Genomic DNA, 20,764 nt, shown 5'->3' with positions numbered 1-20,764 from the left:
CAGGAACGGGGTACTGATTGGGGATGATTAGCCATGATCACATTGAATGGGGGTGCTGGCTCGAAGGGCCAAATGGCCTACTCCTGCACCTATTGTCTATTGCGATAGGTAATGAGTACAAAAGTTGGGACATCATGATACAGCTGTAGAAACCGTGAGACCACACGTGGGGTATTGAGTGCAGTTTGACTGAAAATACAGTATACAGCTGGTGATACAGAGGAATGCCAGAGACAAGACGACAGACAAAAACTGGACAGATGTTTACTCTGTAATAAAAGAACATTCATTTCAAGAACAATGAAATGTCATTGGTTACAGTGATTATATTGCTTGGCCCAGACCGGTCTACTAAATACATGTATAACTAGTCACATTGCAACCGTACCATTTAGTAGCAACACAAGTGCATGGTGTGGGGGGGAGCCAGTGCTTTAAGTGACAATCTCATCAGCCAGCCTGGAGGTGAAATCTCCTTGCCCTGCACACTCACACACCCACCCTTTCACCCTGTCTACCAGCACTCTCACTCTCCCTCCATCAGTTGCACCCCTCACCCCCACCACTCTCAACTCCCATCTAAGTCTCCCCCCCTCACCCCCCAACACTCCCCCTCACCCCCAACCACTCTCCCCTCCCATCTCCTCACCCCCGCACCGTCTCCCCCCCCACCCCCCCGCAACTCTCCCCCTCAGCCTCACCACTCTCACCACACCCCGTCTCACCCCCTCACCCCGTCTCCCCGTCTCCCCACACACACACCACTCTCCCCCTCAGCCTCACCACTCTGCCCCTCATCCCAATCTCTCTCTTCCTCCATGTTTTTTCTATCTTCTGCGGATATCAACTCTCTCGTAACACTAGTTTTCTCTCTCTCTCTTGCCTCACCTCTCCTTTCTGCCCCCTTTTACTCTTTCCTCTCTCACTTGCTCTGTCTGTGGTGAGCAGGAACAGTCAGTAGAGCTGCTGGAAGAAGATGAGTTGTGTCTCTGGATACGTGGGTGGTCGCAGTAGGTGCTCTGTGGATAGTGATGGTCCATCGCTCATGGGAAGCAACATTTGTTGCTGGTCCGCTCCCGCTCCCGCAGCCACACTGAGCGGTAAGTTCAGCTCAGAATCCTCGTGAGGCTCATGCTCAATAAAGTCAGCTCCTGGATCGCTCCTGTCTGTCCTCTTCACAGCTGGTTAGGAAAACAGATCAAACAAGATTAGGAATCCTGGCAATATTCTCACAAACTCATCCCTCATTAGTACATTCGAGACTTCAATTTACTGAGATTCTAAACACGAGACGGGAGACTCGATCAAAGGATATAAAATTATGAGAGGTTTAGATAGGGTGAGAATGTCATATACTAGAGGGTAAAGGTGTAAAATCTGAGGGGAAAAGTTGAAAGTAGATTAATGAAGCAAGAATGTTTTTCACTGAGAGATTGGTGGGTGCCAGGAATGTGCTGGGAGGGGAGATGTTGGGGGCAGACACCACAACAAGGTTTAAGAGGATTTTACACGGGCACATGAATATGCAGGGAGTAAAGAGATATGTCCCAAGTACACACAGATTGGATTAGTGTAGTTAGGCATCATGGTCGGTACAGACATTGTGAGCTGAAGGGTCTGTTCCTGAGGAGGAGGAGCCATCTTGGAGGAATGGCTGCTAACCAGCAGCCGTCCGTTAAACTCGCTTTTTAAAAAAAAATGTTTTTAGTTAGTCCTGTCTCGTCCGTTTGGAGAAATGGACTTTTTAATGTGAGGGGTAGGGGGTAATTTTATTTCTAGGTCCCTACCTGGTCGGTGAGGCAGCTTTTTCTCCGGGCTGCCCGTCGACCCGTCCTCGTGGCCTACCAGCGGGCTTGGAGCGCCGTTTCCTGGCGGGGACCGCCCAGCACCTCGGCCTCGGTGGCGGCACAGCGCTGGAGCGCTATCGCGGAGCGGAGCGGGCGATGCCTTGCCTGGGTCGCCGCGCTGGAGCTCTGGTGAGCTGAGACCGCCGTGTTCAACACCTCCGGGCTGCGGGTCCGCAGAGCAGGCGGCGCCGTTTTCAACATCGGGAGCCTGGGAGCTCCAAACCAGCATGGCCTTGTCGGCTTCGGAAGCCGCGGTCTCCAGCTAGATAGCGGCCGTTCCAGGTGGCCCAGCCGCTGAGAGGACTCTCCCGACGTCAGGGCAAGACCACCCGGTGAGAACGGCCAGGAACATCGGGCCTCCGTAGAGGCAATTGCGGTGGCCTCAATAGGCCTGACTTTGGGGTGAACTTGGGATAGGGACTGGACATTGTGCCTTCCCCCACAGTGGTATCCATTGTGGGGGGATGATTTTTTGTCTGTAAGGTAATCCTGTTAGTCTTTGTCCAAGATGGCTGCCGTGAAGGGAGAGTGGACGCTGGCGCGCTTTAGCTGCCGCTGCTCTCTCTTCACATTGTGTTTTTGATTTTTGTTTTTGGACTGAATTCTGTTTTTAATTTGTGTTTCTGTGATGTCTTTATTATTTATTTTATTCTGATTATATGTTTATATTTCCTGTTAACCTATGTAAGGTGTCCTTGAGATGTCTGAAAGGCGCCCAATAAATAAAATTTATTATTATTATTATTATTCCTGTGCTGTACAGCTCTATATCCTATGTCATTCAGACAGACTTCATCATGAATGGGTGATCACAAAATGTATCTTCATTTAACAAGTTGCCAAAGAGACGCGGAGAACTAGGTTATGCTTCTAGAGGCAGTTCTATGTGTGTTGAGAAGTTTGACTGGGTTAAACTAGGCTAAGGGACATATTAGCAGCTTTTAAGCACCAACCCTGACACGCTGGACTTTTGCAATGACATTTGATGAGTTGCTGGAAGTACGCACCATGCTCTTTACTGTTGTGCTTCTTTAAATTCTTCACATCAGAGTACAAGTTCCCGCACAATTCGCACACAAACGGTTTTTCACCTGAAAGAAACTCAGTCAAATGAATATTTTTGCAACGGTGCTTCTTCTTAACTTCCTTAAGAGAAGACAAGGATTTTAAGACTTTTGCCTTCCATCACAGTGAGGAGGTGCCTGGTAGACTCACTGTGGTGGATGTTAAACTGTGTTAAGTGTGTGCTTTGTTATTTTGTTCTATGTTATGACTGCAAGGTATATAATTTCGTTCAGACTGAAATGTCTGAATGACAATAAAGGATACTTAACTTAACTCCCTCTCCAGAAAGCTCCGGATTTTACAACCTTCAATATTTAATCTGCCTCAACCCTTCAGTAGATCAATGCCCCTGAAAGGCTCTGTCCAATTTTCATCTTAAACTCGTTGTTCCATTTGTTCAGACATACGGAAGAAGACCAGGACTCCTTGCCGAGTTGTGTTGTTGCAATGAGCTCGGCAATATGACACTGAAGCAGGCTGTAAACACTCAGGGTCTCCTCCATACATTACAAACAGTAACAGCTCAAAAGCAATTCACTGGCTAAACAAACAGTTTTGAGTTTGCTCGAGGAACTACGTGAATACATTGGCCTATCGTGCGTGTGACCAGTGCCGGGCTCCACTGCTGCCATTCATTTACCAACTGAAGCTGGGAAGCTTCGAGATAACTACTTTATCTAAGTTCATAAATTCTGCTGCGTAAGGATCCATGAAGCTGGCTCCTGGTGCCACGTACCTGTGTGCGATCGGGTGTGTTTATTCAGCTCTCCTGAAGAAATGAAGCTCTTATTACATGAGCGACAGCTATATGGCTTCTCACCTGAGAGAGATAGACAGAGATGAGCAAGGGCGGACAAAGGAGGAGGCAGCAAGAGCAAGAGTGAGGAAGTGGGATAGAGGGTGGGAAGAAAAAGCGAAAGGGAGGGAGAGCAGGCCACAGGCCCCAGGCAAACATCAGGCAGGGTGAGCAAGGGACGGGAAGGTATACCAGGGGGGGGGAGGGGGAGATAGAGAAGGGGGGGGGGGGGGGGGGGGGGGGGGGGGGGAAGATAGGAGTGGGCAAGGGGAAAGAGCGTAAGCGGAAATAGAGTAGGAGGAGTGGTGGAGATAGGGCAGGTAGGGAGGTATGACAGGGGAAGGGGAGGTGGAGATACAACAGGGGAGGAGAGATAGGGTAGGGGAGGGAGAGGGCAGGGGGGAAATAGGGCAGAGGGAGGTACAACAGTTGGGGGACGTAGGACAGGGGATGGGAAGTTATGGCAGGGCGAAAGGGGGTACGGCAGGTGAGGGGGGGGGTACGGCAGGCGAAGGGTGGGGGGGGGTACGGCAGGCGAAGGGGGGGGGTACGGCAGGTGAAGGGGGTACGGCAGGTGAAGGGGGTACGGCAGGTGAAGGGGGGTACGGCAGGTGAGGGGGGGGGTACGGCAGGTGAAGGGGGGGTACGGCAGGTGAAGGGGGGTACGGCAGGTGAAGGGGGGGTACGGCAGGTGAAGGGGGTACGGCAGGTGGGGGGGGGGGGTACGGCAGGTGAAGGGGGTACGGCAGGTGAAGGGGGGGGTACGGCAGGTGAGGGAAGGGGGGTACGGCAGGTGAGGGGGTACGGCAGGTGAGGGGGGGGTACGGCAAGGGGGGTACGGCAGGTGAGGGGGGGGTACGGAGGTGACGGGGGGGGTACGGCAGGTGAGGGGGGGGGTACGGCAGGTGAAGGGGGGGGTACGGCAGGGAAGGGGGTACGGCAGGGGGGGGTACGGCGGGGTGGGGGGGAACGGCAGGGAGGTACGGCAGGTGGGGGGGTACGGCAGGTGAGGGGGGGGGTACGGCAGGTGAGGGGGGGGGTGAAGGGGGGGGTACGGCAGGTGGGGGGGGTACGGCAGGTGAAGGGGGGGTACGGCAGGGGGGGGGGTACGGCAGGTGGGGGGTACGGCAGGTGAACGGGGGGGGGTACGGCAGGTGAAGGGGGTACGGCAGGTGAAGGGGGGGGTACGGCAGGTGAAGGGGGGGGTAGGTGAAGGGGGTACGGCAGGTGAAGGGGGGGTACGGCAGGTGAGGGGGGTACGGCAGGTGAAGGGGGTACGGCAGGTGGGGGGGGTACGGCAGGTGAGGGGGGTACGGCAGGTGAAGGGGGTACGGGCAGGTGTGAAGGGGGTACGGCAGGTGGGGGGGGGTACGGCAGGTGAAGGGGGGGGGTACGGCAGGTGCAGGTGAGGGGGGGGGTACGGCAGGTGAGGGGGTACGGCAGGTGAAGGGGGGTACGGCAGGTGAGGGGGGTACGGCAGGTGAAGGGGGGGGGTACGGCAGGTGAGGGTGGCAGGTGAGGGGGGGTACGGCAGGTGAAGGGGGGGGTACGGCAGGTGAAGGGGGTACGGCAGGGTGGGGGGGGTACGGCAGGTGAAGGGGGGGTACGGCAGGTGAAGGGGGTACGGCAGGTGAAGGTACGGCAGGTGAAGGGGGGGGGTACGGCAGGTGAAGGGGGTACGGCAGGTGAAGGGGGGGGTACGGCAGGTGAAGAAGGGGGGGGAGGTACAGCAGGTGAAGGGGGTACGGCAGGTGAAGGGGGGGGGTACGGCAGGTGAGGTGAAGGGGGGGTACGGCAGGTGAAGGGGGGCAGGTGAGGGGGGTACGGCAGGTGAAGGGGGGGGGGTACGGCAGGTGAGGGGGTACAGCAGGTGGGGGGTAGCAGGTGAAGGGGGTACGGCAGGTGAGGGGGTACGGCAGGTGAAGGGGGTACGGCAGGTGAAGGGGGGGGTACGGCGTACGTGGGGGGTACGGCAGGGGGGGGTACGGCAGGTGAAGGGGGTACGGCAGGTGAAGGGGTACGGCAGGTGAAGGGGGGGTACGGCAGGGGGGGGGGGGGGGGGGTACGGCAGGTGAGGGGGGGTACGGCAGGTGGGGGGTACGGCAGGTGAGGGGGGGTACGGCAGGGTGGGGGGGGGAGGGGGTACGGCAGGTGGGGGGGTGAGGGGGGGTACGGCAGGTGAAGGGGGGGTACGGCAGGGAAGGGGGGGTACGGCAGGTGAAGGGAGGGGGGGGTACGGCAGGTGAGGGGGGGTACGGCAGGTGAAGGGGGGGGCAGGTGGGGGGGGTACGGCAGGTGTGAAGGGGGGGTACGGGTGAAGGGGGGGTACGGCGGCAGGTGCAGGTGAGGGGGGGGTACGGTGAGGGGGGGTACGGCAGGTGAGGGGGGGGGTACGGCAGGTGTGAGGGGGGGGTAGGCAGGTGAGGGGGGTACGGCAGGTGTACGGCAGGTGAAGGGGGGGTACGGCAGGTGAGGGGGGTACGGCAGGTGAAGGGGGGGTACGGCAGGTGAGGGGGGGGTACGGCAGGTGAGGGGGGGGTACGGCAGGTGAGGGGGGGTACGGCAGGTGAAGGGGGTACGGCAGGTGAAGGGGGTACGGCAGGGGGGGTACGGCAGGTGAGGGGGGGTACGGCAGGTGAGGGGGGGTACGGCAGGGGGGGTGGGGGGGGGGGGTGCGGAACGTGAGGGGAATAGAGGGCCGAGGCAGGATGGTGGGGACGGATAAGGAATCTCATGGCCATTTCATGGTACCTGTGTGTTTGCGTGAATGCGTGATGAGAGAACTGGAGACAGCAAAAGCCTTTCCACAGGTATCACAGATGTAGGGTTTCTCTCCCGTGTGACGTCGGACGTGATATGTGAGTGTGCTTGCCTGAGCAAAGCGCTGTCCACAACGGTCACAAACATATGGCTTCTCCCCACTGTGCTTCCTGGAGAAACAAAGACAGAGAAACAAACCACTGGGATTGAGCACTGGGAAACAGAGGACATGGACAAAAGATCCAGAAAAAACAGTACATGCATCATGAGCTAGGATACGCTGCTGTCAGTAGATTTAATCATAACTTGACCATAACTAAATAACTAGAAGCTAGTCACAGAATGGCATTAAGGTTACCCATGGAAGGAAGCCATTCAACCCATCAAATGCTTCATCCAAATGAGAGCATTCAGATAGTCCCACCACCTGTCCCCTCTTTATGGCCCTGCAAATTATTTCCTTTTAAACACTTATCTAGCTCCCGTTTTAACTGCACTGCATCCGCATTTACAAACCCCGTTAATGCAGTCTAGATTCCAACAACTCGTATAAAATGATTTTCCTCACATCACTTGTGTATTGGTTCTACACCTCCTGCCTTTTGGCCCTTCTGTTGACCTGATGTAAGCAGGTGGTTGTCACACTCTTCAATATGATCAGGACTGAGCCTTTACGTCAGACACACTTTCCCTCACCACATCCCTCGGTTGCCTCAATAAATGTTGGAGCAGACCTGCAGGGTACAGGGGTCCTTTTGTGCTCTTAACTCAAGTGTTTTGTATGTACACAGCCCTGGGGAACTACATATCTACTTCCCGCTGAACACAATTCATTTGCTCACAAGTGTTTTTGACCAGTTTTCTATCCATGCTGCTACTGCCTGCTAATTATAGTCTTCACTTGTGTTAACTCTATCCAGGGACATCACTTCCCTCTAATAACTCCATGCTGTCTTTCTATAGCCCATCCACATTTGCTCAAATGACTGGTAATCTTATCTCTGACTGTTTAGGAGCTTTTGCACCTGCTTTTGTCCAAGCTGTAAACAGCAACATTTGCTATAGCATGGTTGTGCTGCAGCTAACGCTGCTGTTTACAGCTTGGACCTGGATGCAGTCTTGATTTCAACCTGCCAGTGCAGATTGTGCAACCCCTCCATGCCCATGCAGTGTCCCCCTGTACTCCCGATTCTTCCCTCGTCACAGTAATGAGCTGGCAGACTGATTTACTAACGTAAACTACAGCTTTTCTTGGATTAATGACTAATGGGATCAAAGGTGAATTGATAGGCAGGTGAAATAGAATATGTTGTAGGAGTCAATGGAAAAAGGGTGACTGGAAGCCAGCTTGAGGACTGAATGTCCTCCCAGGACTGTTGTTGTGAGAATCCCTGAATGTAGAGCTGTTTGGAAGGACAGGTTCTCTCACTTCCCACAATAATCAGATACATCCCATCTGAACCAGATCATTTTGCCTTTCTTTTCACTTATTCTATTCATTTTTAAGGGTCAGAACTGCAATTATACTTTCCTTTGCCTAGACTCCAGGAGAATCTACCTCCTTTTAAAAGACTCTTTTAATACTTTAGCAGTACCCTCTACCTTGTGTAGATTTCTTGTTTGGTCTCTGATTACCAAGGGAGTCAGGGGTAATGGGTAGAAGGCAGGAACATGTGGTTAAGAAGGAAGGACAGATCAGCCAAGATTGAACAGCGGTGTAGACTTGTGTATGAAGGAACTGCAGATGCTGGTTAAAAAACTAAGATAGATACAAAATGTTGGAGTAACTCAGCGGGACAGGCAGAATCTCTGAAGAGAAGGAATAGGTGACGTTCGGGTAAAGACCCTTCTTCAGACTGACGTCAGGGGGTAGGGAGATAGATAGATAAGGAAGTGTGAAGGTGTGAAAACAGGGCAAAGGGAATGGGGATCAAGGATAATGTAGAATAGATCATTGCTAGCTGGGAGAAGGTAACAACAATGCAAACAGAGATAACCAGCATCTGCAGTTCCTTCATACACAAGTCTACTGTGCTGTTCAATCATGGCTCTATGATAATCCTCAACACTGGTGCCCCGCATTCTCAGCCCTCTCCTTTCCTCGACTGTGCAGCCGAGTACAAATCTAACAATCTACAAATTTGGGGATGACAGCACTGTAGTGGGCTGGATGTCAAATAAAGACACAATGGAGTTTAGGAAGGAGATTGAGAATCTCATAACCTAGCGTCAAGACAACAACCTTTCTCTCAATGTCTGCAAGACAAAAGAGATAGTGATCAACTTCAGAAAATGAAGCTGTATACAAACATTGACAGGGCCAAAGTAGAGATGGTTGAATGCTTCAAGTTCCTAGGAGTAAATATCACCAGCAACTTGTCCTGGACAAACCATATTGAAGCAATGGCCAAGAAAGCACACCAACACCTCTACTTCCTTAGAAGGCCTCGGAAATTCGGCATGTCCCCAACAACTCTCACCAATTTCTAGAAATGCATCATAGAATAGTTTAGTAACAGCTCCATACAAGACTGTAAGAAATTGCAGAAAATTGTGGACGTAGCCAGACCATCGCACAAACCAATCTCTCTTCCAATGACTTAATCTACACTTCATGCTGCCTTGGTAAGGTCCCCAGCATAATCAAGGGTTTCTCACCCGAGTCACTCCCTGTTCTCCACTCTCCCAGCAGGTGAGAGGTATGGAAGCATGAAAACGCATACCCCCAGATTCAGGGATTCAGTTTATTCTTAGCTGTTATCAGGCAACTGAACCATCCTACCACCAAATAGATAGCGGTTCCGAACTACCATCTACCTCTTTGGAGACCCTCGGACTATCTTTAATCAGCGCTTACTGGACTTTATCTTGCACTAAACATTATTCCCTTCATCCTGTAGACGGCTCAATTGTAATCATGTATAGTTTTTCCGCTAATTGGATAGCACGCAACAAAAAAGAATTTCACTGTACCTCAGTACACGTGATAATTAACTAAACTAAAACCAAACTGAAGGGCCTAATTCCATGGTATGTGGTTCCACAACTTTTCTTTCTAGCCGTGTTCAGAAGCCCAGAATTTCCCAGATATTTAACTATTTTATTTAATATTTAACCAGATATTTCAAATTAATTTCTTAATTAAATTAGTAATCCTTTGCTATATATTTCTTTATACATTAATATATAGTTCAATCCCAAAACCAACAGAAAAGGTCCTTGAATGCATTTAATAACAGGAGAAATTCTGCAGCTCTGCTGCCCCGATGAGAGAACACAAGCTTCACATGAGGCGTTACACCTCCATTACCTGGCATGGATTTTGAGGTTACTGGAAGTCGCAAACTGCAAGTTGCAAACGTCACAAGAGTATGGCTTTTTTTCGCCATGATGCATGCGATTGTGGAAGACTAGCTGGCATTTTTGAGCAAAGCTTTTATCACACATGTCACACTGATAGGGCTTCTCACCTGCAACAGGTTACAGAAGTCAGTCAGTAGGCAGCCAGTGCAAACAGAAACTCTCATTAGAAAATGAGAACATACCCTCATTTTACAGAGCAAACCAGCTGACTAATGGCATCAACCAGTTCTCAAAGAACAGTGAATGTGGAGCCACAGGTACTACTTGGGCTGGAGGTTTTGAGAACTCGGAGTGTGTCCTGAGGTGGAGGTCACAGGTTGGTAAATGGCAGTTACATTAGTCATAGGGGACTCCCCACGATAAAGACTGGGAAGCATGTGGTGACCTGCCCTCTGTCAACAGTTCCATCATTATCAGTTCCACCCACCAGGGACATTGTCCCTGAACTTCTGCTTACACGGTGAAAGGTCTTCACCCACAAGTACTGCGCCCAACAAAGACATGTTCTCGCAGGTACCATGCCCAAGTTACACACTGGCAAATCATTCCCCACCAATACCGTACCCCAGTGTTATGTAATGACAAACCCATGCCCACTAGCACTATACCCCAGTGTTTCAATATAATTATGGAGAGGGACAAAACTGGACCTAGGGTTGAGATTTTTGATTGGAGAAAGGCTAACTTTGAGGAGATGCGAAAGGATTTAAAAGGAGTAAATTGGGACAGTTTGTTTTATGGGAAAGATGTGGAAGAGAAATGGAGGACATTTAAAGGTGAAATTTTAAGAGTACAGAATCTTTATGTCCCTGTTCGGTTGAAAGGAAATCGTAAAAATTGTAAAGAGCCATGGTTTTCAAGGGAAATTGGACACTTGGTTCGGAAAAAGAGGGAGATCTACAATAATTATAGGCAGCATGGAGTAAATGAGGTGCTTGAGGAGTATAAAAAATGTAAAAAGAATCTTAAGAAAGAAATTAGAAAAGCTAAAAGAAGATATGAGGTTGCTTTGGCAAGTAAGGTAAAAGTAAATCCGAAGGGTTTCTACCGCTATATTAATAGCAAAAGGATAACGAGGGATAAAATTGGTCCATTAGAGAGTCAGAGTGGACAACTATCTGCAGAGCCAAAAGAGATGGGGGAGATATTGAACAGTTTCTTTTCTTCGGTATTCACCAAGGAGAAGGATATTGAATTATGTGAGGTAAGGGAAACAAGTAGAGTAGCTATGGAAACTATGAGGATCAAAGAAGAGGAAGTACTGACACTTTTGAGAAATATAAAAGTGGATAAGTCTCCAGGTCCAGACAGGATATTCCCTAGGACATTGAGGGAAGTTAGTGTAGAAATAGCAGGGGCTATGGCAGAAATATTTCAAATGTCATTAGAAACGGGAATAGTGCCGGAGGATTGGCGTACTGCGCATGTTGTTCCATTGTTTAAAAAGGGGTCTAAGAGTAAACCTAGCAATTATAGACCTGTTAGTTTGACGCCAGTGGTGGGCAAATTAATGGAAAGAATACTTAGAGATAATATATATAAGCATCTGGATAAACAGGGTCTGATTAGGAACAGTCAACATGGATTTGTGCCTGGAAGGTCATGTTTAACTAATCTTCTTGAATTTTTTGAAGATGTTACTCGGGAAATTGATGAGGGTAAAGCAGTGGATGTTGTGTATATGGCATTCAGTAAGGCCTTTGACAAGGTTCCTCATGGAAGGTGGGTTAAGAAGGTTCAATGGTTGGGTATTAATGGTGGAGTAGCAAGATGGATTCAACAGTGGCTGAATGGGAGATGCCAGAGAGTAATGGTGGATGGTTGTTTGTCAGGTTGGAGGCCAGTGACGAGTGCGGTGCCACAGGGATCTGTGTTGGGTCCACTGTTGTTTTTCATGTACATCAATGATCTGGATGATGGTGTGGTAAATTGGATTAGTAAGTATGCAGATGATACTAAGATAGGTGGGGTTGCGGGTAATGAAGTAGAGTTTCAAAGTCTACAGAGAAATTTATGCCAGTTGGAAGAGTGAGCTGGAAGATGGCAGATGGAGTTTAATGCTGATAAGTGTGAGGTGCTACATCTTGGCAGGACAAATCAAAATAGGACGTACATGGTAAATGGTAGGGAATTGAAGAATGTAGGTGAACAGAGGGATCTGGGAATAACTGTGCACAGTTCCCTGAAAGTGGAATCTCATGTAGATAGGGTGGTAAAGAAAGCTTTTGGTGTGCTGGCCTTTATAAATCAGAGCATTGAGTATAGAAGTTGGGATGTAATGTTAAAATTGTACAAGGCATTGGTGAGGCCAATTCTGGAGTATGGTGTACAATTTTGGTCGCCTAATTATAGGAAGGATGTCAACAAAATAGAGAGAGTACAGAGGAGATTTACTAGAATGTTGCCTGGGTTTCAGCAACTAAGTTACAGAGAAAGGTTGAACAAGTTAGGGCTTTATTCTTTGGAGCGCAGAAGGTTAAGGGGGGACTTGATAGAGGTTTTTAAAATGATGAGAGGGATAGACAGAGTTGACGTGGAAAAGCTTTTCCCACTGAGAGTAGGGAAGATTCAAACAAGGGGACATGACATGAGAATTAAGGGACTGAAGTTTAGGGGTAACATGAGGGGGAACTTCTTTACTCAGAGAGTGGTAGCTGTGTGGAATGAGCTTCCAGTGAAGGTGGTGGAGGCAGGTTCATTTTTATCATTTAAAAATAAATTGGATAGTTATATGGAGGGAAGGGAATGGAGGGTTATGGTCTGAGCGCAGGTATATGGGACTAGGGGAGATTATGTGTTCGGCATGGACTAGAAGGGTCGAGATGGCCTGTTTCCGTGCTGTAATTGTTATATGGTTATATGGTTATACAGTGACAGATTTGTCCCCACCAGTACTATACTCCAGTTTAATGCAGTGACAGATTCTTCCCCACTGATGCTGTACCCCAGTGTTATACAGCGACTGCCCCGATCCCACCAGTACTGTATCCCAGTGTTATATAGCTACTGTCCAGACTACACTACATCAGTACTGTACCCCAGTGTTATGCAGCAACAATTCCATCCCCACCAGTACTGTACCCCAATTTTAAACACTGACAGATTTATCTCCACTAATGCTCTGCCAGTGTAATACAGTGATAGACCTGTACCATTGTACCCCGGTAATACGGTGCCAAATGTGTATCTACCAATCTACTTTGATTTTTTGTTGCCAGATCCACAGTTTGATGCAGTCATCCTGTGCCATGCGGTACTGATCCCCCATGTTATACACTGACTGTTTTCTACCCATCCTTGATTTGATGGTATATCCTGGTTTTGAAGATTTGGTATTAAAACGCTACCATCCATGTTACTGGAATCCCAGTGACAATAATATGCAATTTGAATTCTATTAATGTAAATTGCATTTCATTGCCTGGTTGCTGATCACCTGTATGGGTTCTGACGTGAGTTTTCAGCTGGTTGCATTGAGTAAATGCCTTTGCACACAGCTGACACACATAGGGCTTCAGTCCTTTGTGAATCCTCATGTGTCGCCGTAGGCTGCTGGCTTCAGAGAAGACCTTGCCGCACATGGTACAGATGGGCCTCAGCTTCAGGTGCTTCCTGCTGTGTTCCGACTCAGCACAGCCATGTCCACCGGACAGTCTCGATTTACTCTTTTCCGATAACGAGCCGTTTCGTTGCAAGCGTCTCCGATTCTGCTTCCCATTTGTCTTCTGAACCATTATGCTTTCAGTAAAAATACTTTGATAGTCATTACACAAGATGGAGTGCGAAACAGCATTAGATGGGTGGACAGTGTTGATCGTGTCTGACTGTGGAGTGCTCACATAATTCACTCTCCTCTCGGGTTTCCTCATGCTGCAGACACTTCTTGATTTAAGTCTTGTACACTTCAGTTCACTGATGTCACTCACTTGCAGGATCAGGTTGAGGTCAGCCTTTTCTTCCTTTGTTTCTCTGCTTCCTGACAATGTGTCCAAGCTTTTTGAATGTAATTGTAATTCCTCTATTTTGAGATCACAATCAACTTGAGGAACAGGCAACAGACCTTCTTCACAGCCAAGCAATGATGCTGGTCCTTGCTGTACAATGTCCACCTTTGTCCCTGCCGAGGGGAAGTAGCTACCTGGCTCTGCATTCACCTGCAAGTCAGATGGCGCTTTCACAACAGTGTCCAGGTTAACAAGCGGCTCCATCTTTGCTTCACATATTCTCAGTACCTCCTCCATCTGCAGGTAACCAGCAGCTGCCTGGATCGCGGCAGCATTGCATCTGTGGATACAACAGATAAATCACAACAGAGTCAGTCAAACAACTCTGGAAACAGGAGTGATCGGGCCACTCCGGTATAGGCGACACAAGACACAATGTGTGGTTCTGACAACCATGCACATCAAACTCCTTTCCGTTTTCACAGGTTTGACGGCAACTAATAGATAGAAAGCAGAAATATCACAAAAATAGTTAATATAGAGTATCGAAAGTAGACACAAAATGGGTAACTCAGCGGGCGAGGCAGCATCTCTGGAGAGAAGGAATGGGCGACGTTTCAGGTCGAGACCCTTCTTCAGACTGATGTCAGGGGCGGGCCAAAGATAGAATGTAGGCGGAGACAGTAAGACTAATGGGAGAACTGGGAATTGGAAGAGGATGGAGGGAGAAACCACTCTGAAGTTAGGAGAAGACAGTGGTTGTTCTGCAGAGGAACATCCAAGACACAGAGTAGGAACAGGGCACCATCAGCCCCCTCAAGCCCTCACAGCCATCTCACGGCCGATCTCCACTTCGCCTCAACTCCTCTCCTGTGCCTGCTTCCCACAACCCTTACTGCCCCCATCTTTCCAAAATCTATCTCCCTGCAATAATCTAGCCTCTACAACCCCACCCCCCTCGTAGAGAATTCCAGGAATTCACCACTCTATGAGTGGAGTTTCCTGTCCATCTGTTTCTGTCCCCTGATCCTATACTATGCCTCTACATTCCAGAATCTTTAGTGGAAACATTTCAATGTAGACGTCATGTCCCCTGAGGCTCTCGTGCTTCAACAGGTTGCCCCTCATTCCTCAAGTCTTCATCAGTACAGATCCAGCTTCTTCAGCAATCTGACCCTGTTACCACACACACTGACCCTGGTTACCACGCACTGGGCCCTGGTTACCACACTGGGCCCCGGTTACCACACTGGGCCCCGGTTACCACACTGGGCCCCGGTTACCACGCACTGGGCCCTGGTTACCACACACTGGGCCCTGGTTACCACACACTGGGCCCTGGTTACCACACACTGGGCCCTGGTTACCACACTGGGCCCTGGTTACCACCCACTGGGCCCTGGTTACCACCCACTGGGCCCTGGTTACCACACTGGGCCCTGGTTACCACACACTGGGCTCTGGTTACCACACATTGACCCTTGTGTGAGGAAAGAGTTAACAGGCATAGTTGATTTAGACTAGGGATAGAAAAATAACTTAGAAAGAAATAAGGCAGAAACCAGACTGCTAGTAGATTAGAAAGTAACGATATAAGAACAGAGAGAAATTCTAGATAAAGTAGCAAACAGATAACAACTTCAGCAGAAGCCTTGGGAGTCTTTGACGTCAGGAGACTTTCCGAGACATTCTCATGATAGGGGAGGTGTCTTTGACGTTAGGTGGGCGTTCCCAGACGTTCTCGTGGGAAACAGGGCTTTATGTTATGATTGGAAGAAGCTCAATGGGGAGGGATGAGAATGTGATAATAATGAAATGAACTGTATAAAGATAGAAAGCATCTCCATTTTCTTTGTGCCTCCAGTGGACATCAGAGGAGAGGCACCTATTCTGCAGAATATGAAATTAATAAAAACACTTCTTTGTCTGAATTTGTCTCAAGAGCATTTGTGATTTTTGAATCTCACACTTGGTTACCACACACTGGGCCCTGGTTACCACACACTGGGCCCTGGTTACCACACACTGGGCCCTGGTTACCACACACTGGGCCCTGGTTACCACACTGGGCCCTGGTTACCACACATTGACCCTTGGTTACCACACACTGGGCCCTGGTTACCACACACACTGACCCTGGTTACCACACTGGGCCCTGGTTACCACGCACTGGGCCCTGGTTACCACTGGGCCCTGGTTACCACACACTGGGCCCTGGTTACCACACACTGGGCCCTGGTTACCACACACTGGGCCCTGGTTACCACGCACTGGGCCCTGGTTACCACACACTGGGCCCTGGTTACCACACACTGGGCCCTGGTTACCACACACTGGGCCCTGGTTACCACACACTGGGCCCTGGTTACCACCCACTGGGCCCTGGTTACCACGCACTGGGCCCTGGTTACCACGCACGCACTGGGCCCTGGTTACCACGCACTGGGCCCTGGTTACCACGCACTGGGCCCTGGTTACCACACTGGGCCCTGGTTACCACACACTGGGCCCTGGTTACCACACACTGGGCCCTGGTTACCACACACTGGGCCCTGGTTACCACACTGGGCCCTGGTTACCACACACTGGGCCCTGGTTACCACACACACTGGGCCCTGGTTACCACACACTGGGCCCTGGTTACCACACACTGGGCCCTGGTTACCACACACTGGGCTCTGGTTACCACACACTGGGCTCTGGTTACCACACATTGACCCTTGGTTACCACACACTGGGCCCTTGTTACCACACACTGACCCTTATTACCAGACTCGCACTCAGACACCAGCAGTGCAGTTTGATGCGGAAGGCTTTATTGACTGTTCTCGTGTGTGCCACGACTGGCTAACCAGCGGCTCCATTGGCATGTGGGATTGAGATGTAGTTGCAATGACAGAAACATCGCTGAGTTTTGTGTTCTTAATTTGTGCAGTTTGTGATGGTCAATGTAATTAAAAGCATCACGCACCTCTGCATCAACTTCCCACTCTCACCAAACCTTGAACCATGCATCACCCTGCACTCTAACCCGATCGGTGAAGAGAAACAATTCTCACCCATCGATGTGGATGTTGCCAGTGTACACAAAGTCCAGCAGCTTCTGAAACCCATCTGAGCTGACGCGGTTGTGATCAAGGAACACAACATCGGTGTCCAGCGAGTGCCCACAAACGGCTCGGAAGTAGTTGCTGAATGCAGCGAGAACGTTCCGGTGAGCCTTGAACTGCAACTGGCCAATGATGACAGTGCAGTCACATAGGAAGCCGTCCATGCGCTGGCGCTGCAGCTGGTCCAGCAGCTGCTTGCAGTGATGCACCTGCTGCATTGCTGCAGCTGCAGAGTGCGGTCCGACGTAAGCTGCAAATCAGTAAACGCATCAGAAATGCTCACCATGGTTCAGATTAAAAGATATTTAAAAATTCCTACTTTTCATTAATCTCCATCCCCATTAGCTGTTGTTAATCAAACAAACTTACTCAGTAAAAACATTTCTTCTGAAATAAGATTGTTTCCAATGAAACACATATAGTCACCAGTAAAAAAAAGACCAACTCATCCATGCCGACCAAGATGCCGGTCTACCTGAACTGGTCTTATTTGCATTTAGCCCATTTCCCTCTAACCCTTTCCTCTCCATATACCAGTCCAAATGTATTTTAAACATTTTAATTGTACTTTATTCAGCTTCCTTTATTCCCTGGAGCGCATGAGGTTGAGAGGTAATTTTACTGATAAAATCACAAGGGGAAAACCAAGGGTGAATGTATGGAGTTTCCTAGCCAGAGTTGGGGAATTGAAAACCAAAGGGCATAAGTTTAAGATGAGAGGGGAAAGGTTTAATAGGATCCTAAGTGGCAACTTTTTAAACACAATGGGTGGATGGTATATGGAACGATCTGGCAGAGGAAGTGGTTGCGGCGGGTACTATAATAGCATTTAAAAGACATTTGGACAGGTTTGTGGATAGGAAAGGTTAATAGGGATACGAGTCCAATGTGGGCAAATGGGGCTAGCTTAAGCATCTTGGTCGGCAAGGATGATTTGGTCCTACCTAGTTGCTCTAATGTAGCTGTTCCTGCACCGTGCTCTAGAAGACAGCATCTATCCTCAAGGATCTCCAGCATCTGGGCCGTGCCATCTTCTCATTGCTACCGTCGGGCAAGAGGTACAAAAGTCTCATGTCCCACACCACCAGGTTCAGGAACAGCTACATTATAACAACTATCAGATATTTGAACGGACCTGCACAACCTGCACAACCCTAGTCCTACCTCATCAATGGACTTGACAGACTACCTCTGGAACTACCAAGGACTTGTTTTCTAATTATGTTTCTATTCAATGTCTTATTTTGTACAGTCGTTATCTTTTCTCTCTCTTGTATAACTTAAGGAATAATTTATGGATTATATGTTGTCTGAGTCTATGTGCCTATGATGCAGCTGCAAGATTTTCAATCTACCTGTCTGTCACCGAATGTGTATTTGACAATAAATTCAACTCAACATGAATTGACAGGGAATCAGGAAGGCTAAAGGGGCCATGAAATGTCCTTGACCGATAATATTAAAGAGAATCCCAAGGCATTCAATTCCTACAATACCTACATTAAAAGTAATTGGATAAGCAGCTATCATAGATCTATACAGCACTGAAACAGGACTTTTGGTCCAACTAATTCATGCCCACCAAGGTGCTTAATTGAGGTAGTCGAATTTGCTAGTGCCTGGCGCATATCCCTTCAAATTTTTCCTAAGCATGCAGACACAAGAGACTGCACACGCTGGAATCTTGAACAAAAAACTGGCGTTTCAGAAACTTGCCTTACCTCATTCCCCAACAGGAGGTTCAGTGCAGTGCCCTTTCTAATAAGTGCCTATATATATTGATCATGAAAGTTTCTTGAACACATTTAAGAAATTCCATCTCAACCAAGCCCATTTGCACTATGGGAGACCCAGTCAACGTTAGGGGCGTTGAAATCTCCCACTATTATTATTATTCATACAGCTATCTGCACTCTTTCTACACATCTGCCCCTTTGATTCTTGCTGCCTTTTGTGGAGCAAGTGAAAGTGAACATTCCCCGTTTCTAGGTTTTACCCATACAGCCACATTGGATCATCCCTCAAGATAACATCTCCAAAACATAGAAACATAGAAATTAGGTGCAGGAGTAGGCCATTCGGCCCTTCGAGCCTGCACCGCCATTCAATATGATCATGGCTGATCATCCAACTCAGTATCCCGTATCTGCCTTCTCTCCATACCCTCTGATCCCCTTAGCCACAAGGGCCACATCTAACTCCCTCTTAAATATAGCCAATGAACTGGCCTCGACCACCCTCTGTGGCAGAGAGTTCCAGAGATTCACCACTCTCTGTGTGAAAACATATCCCGCTGAGTTACTCCAGCTTTTTGTGTCTGTCATTAGTTATGTCCTCCCTCTTCAAAGGACCCTGTCATCCTCTACCTTCACCCCTACTGCTTTTTAGCATCTGTGTGCTGGCACATTGAGCTGCCAGTCTGCCCTTCCCGTGTTGTGGCTCCAATATCCAATACCCCATTCACACCCTGACATTGTCTGCCTCACCATCGTTTCTTTCTCCACTCCCTCCTTTTCATTCTCTATCTCTCACTGTCTTGCTTTTCACCTCTCCCCTTCTCCCCTCCCTCTCTCTGTATCTATATCTCCCTCCCTCTCCCCTCTTTTTCTCTCTCCCTCTTTCACACATCCCTCTCCCTCACACACCCTCTGTCACACACACACACATATATATATATATATATCTCATCTCTCTCTCTCTCTCCCGTTCTTTCTTTTCTCACCTCAGCCACTTTCAAGCCACCATTCCCGGTGACGTCACGCGCCGTGACCCCGACGGAGAGGGCAGCGTCGACGTCAGTGGAGAGAGGGAAGGTGGGAGAGATGGAGAGAGAGAGGGAGAGAGAGAGTCCGGGTGGTGAAGGGACGGGCCGTGTCTGTATCCACACTGACCACCGTTAGTTAGTGCCGTGTTCCAGCGCTTGTTCCGGCGCCAACACATTTGCGAGTGTCTGCTGCTTCCACCGTCCCCGGGCCCGGCTCCTCCTCCCTCCCTCCCTCCCTCCTATCGCGGGCGGATCTTTAGGACCGTTGCTGCTGCTGGGGGTGGGGGTGGGGGTCGAGGCACACATCACGGTGGCGTTTGCAAGGCTTTTGGATAGACATCATGTAGTAGCAATGTTACAAAATGTTGAGATTTAAAAAATCAAGTCTGCAATTTATCCCATCAGATAAAGCATAAAAAGAAGTTTAATTTGTCACCCAATTCACTTTCATATCTTCAGTATTAAAAAAGTTATGGCCATCTCCATATTCGGAAATTAGCATCTAGTTGCTTTTCCATTGACTTAACACAAAAGCTGTGACCGAGGACAGTCAAAAGCCCATAACGTTATTAAAAATTAAGAGAACAGAAAGACATTTTCAGATTACAGATTGAAGCATTCTGAAACAAATATTAAACAATCTTACTTGGATGACCTGCAATTAAAGCATATAATTAGTTACCCAATTGTAGCTAATTCCAAAATTCAATTACTAGATCTAAACATCCATCCATTTCTTAAGGAAAGATTAACATTTTTAAATAGCCTAAGTGTCCAAAGAACATTCACACAAGAATTCACCATAAAACATGATTTTTAAATCTCATTGACATTAATTTATAGGCCAAATGGAAGGGATATAGTGTTCAATTGCTGTAAATTAATGACCATTTAAATCAGCTTGCGAGTGGAACACTGTCATTGCGGTGAATTTGAAGCCCATATGGCATGAAAGATACTGCAGGATTGAATGGGCCCCCAAGTCAGCTACTCGCAACATAAAATTTTGTATAAAGGGATCTTAAGAAGCCCTTTTTAATGTAAAAATAAACAACCTATCTTGCCTTGTCCCCTACATGAGATCCGTCCCGTTGTCGGAGTTCGCGGCTTTAGAG

The 20,764-nt window shown here is 48.9% G+C and overlaps 1 protein-coding gene across 3 annotated transcripts; it reads right to left on the bottom strand.

The window, feature by feature from the left end:
• Nucleotides 1-763: 763 nt before the first annotated feature.
• On the bottom strand, nucleotides 764-19,730 carry LOC129703177 (myoneurin-like). Of its 3 annotated transcripts, none has more exons than XM_055645347.1 (8): nucleotides 19,608-19,730; nucleotides 16,835-17,135; nucleotides 13,268-14,115; nucleotides 9,779-9,938; nucleotides 6,460-6,638; nucleotides 3,649-3,732; nucleotides 2,855-2,938; nucleotides 764-1,181 (listed from the first exon to the last, which is right to left on the bottom strand). In XM_055645347.1, the coding sequence occupies exons 2-8, from the start codon at nucleotides 17,101-17,103 to the stop codon at nucleotides 955-957; spliced, it is 1,851 nt and encodes a 616-aa protein (XP_055501322.1). In that variant the 5' UTR covers nucleotides 17,104-17,135; nucleotides 19,608-19,730; the 3' UTR covers nucleotides 764-954. The 3 variants fall into 3 exon arrangements, with proteins under 3 accessions (XP_055501322.1, XP_055501323.1, XP_055501324.1); XM_055645348.1 differs by lacking the exon at nucleotides 19,608-19,730 and adding an exon at nucleotides 18,607-18,625; XM_055645349.1 differs by lacking the exon at nucleotides 16,835-17,135 and having other exon boundaries at nucleotides 19,608-19,702.
• Between the last annotated feature and the right edge of the window lie 1,034 nt (nucleotides 19,731-20,764).

The sequence above is a fragment of the Leucoraja erinacea genome, chromosome 14 (genome assembly GCF_028641065.1).
Source record: "Leucoraja erinacea ecotype New England chromosome 14, Leri_hhj_1, whole genome shotgun sequence".
Taxonomy (NCBI): domain Eukaryota; kingdom Metazoa; phylum Chordata; class Chondrichthyes; order Rajiformes; family Rajidae; genus Leucoraja; species Leucoraja erinaceus.
The sequence above is the reverse complement of the archived record's forward strand: the minus strand, read 5'-3'. Positions and strand labels throughout refer to the sequence as shown.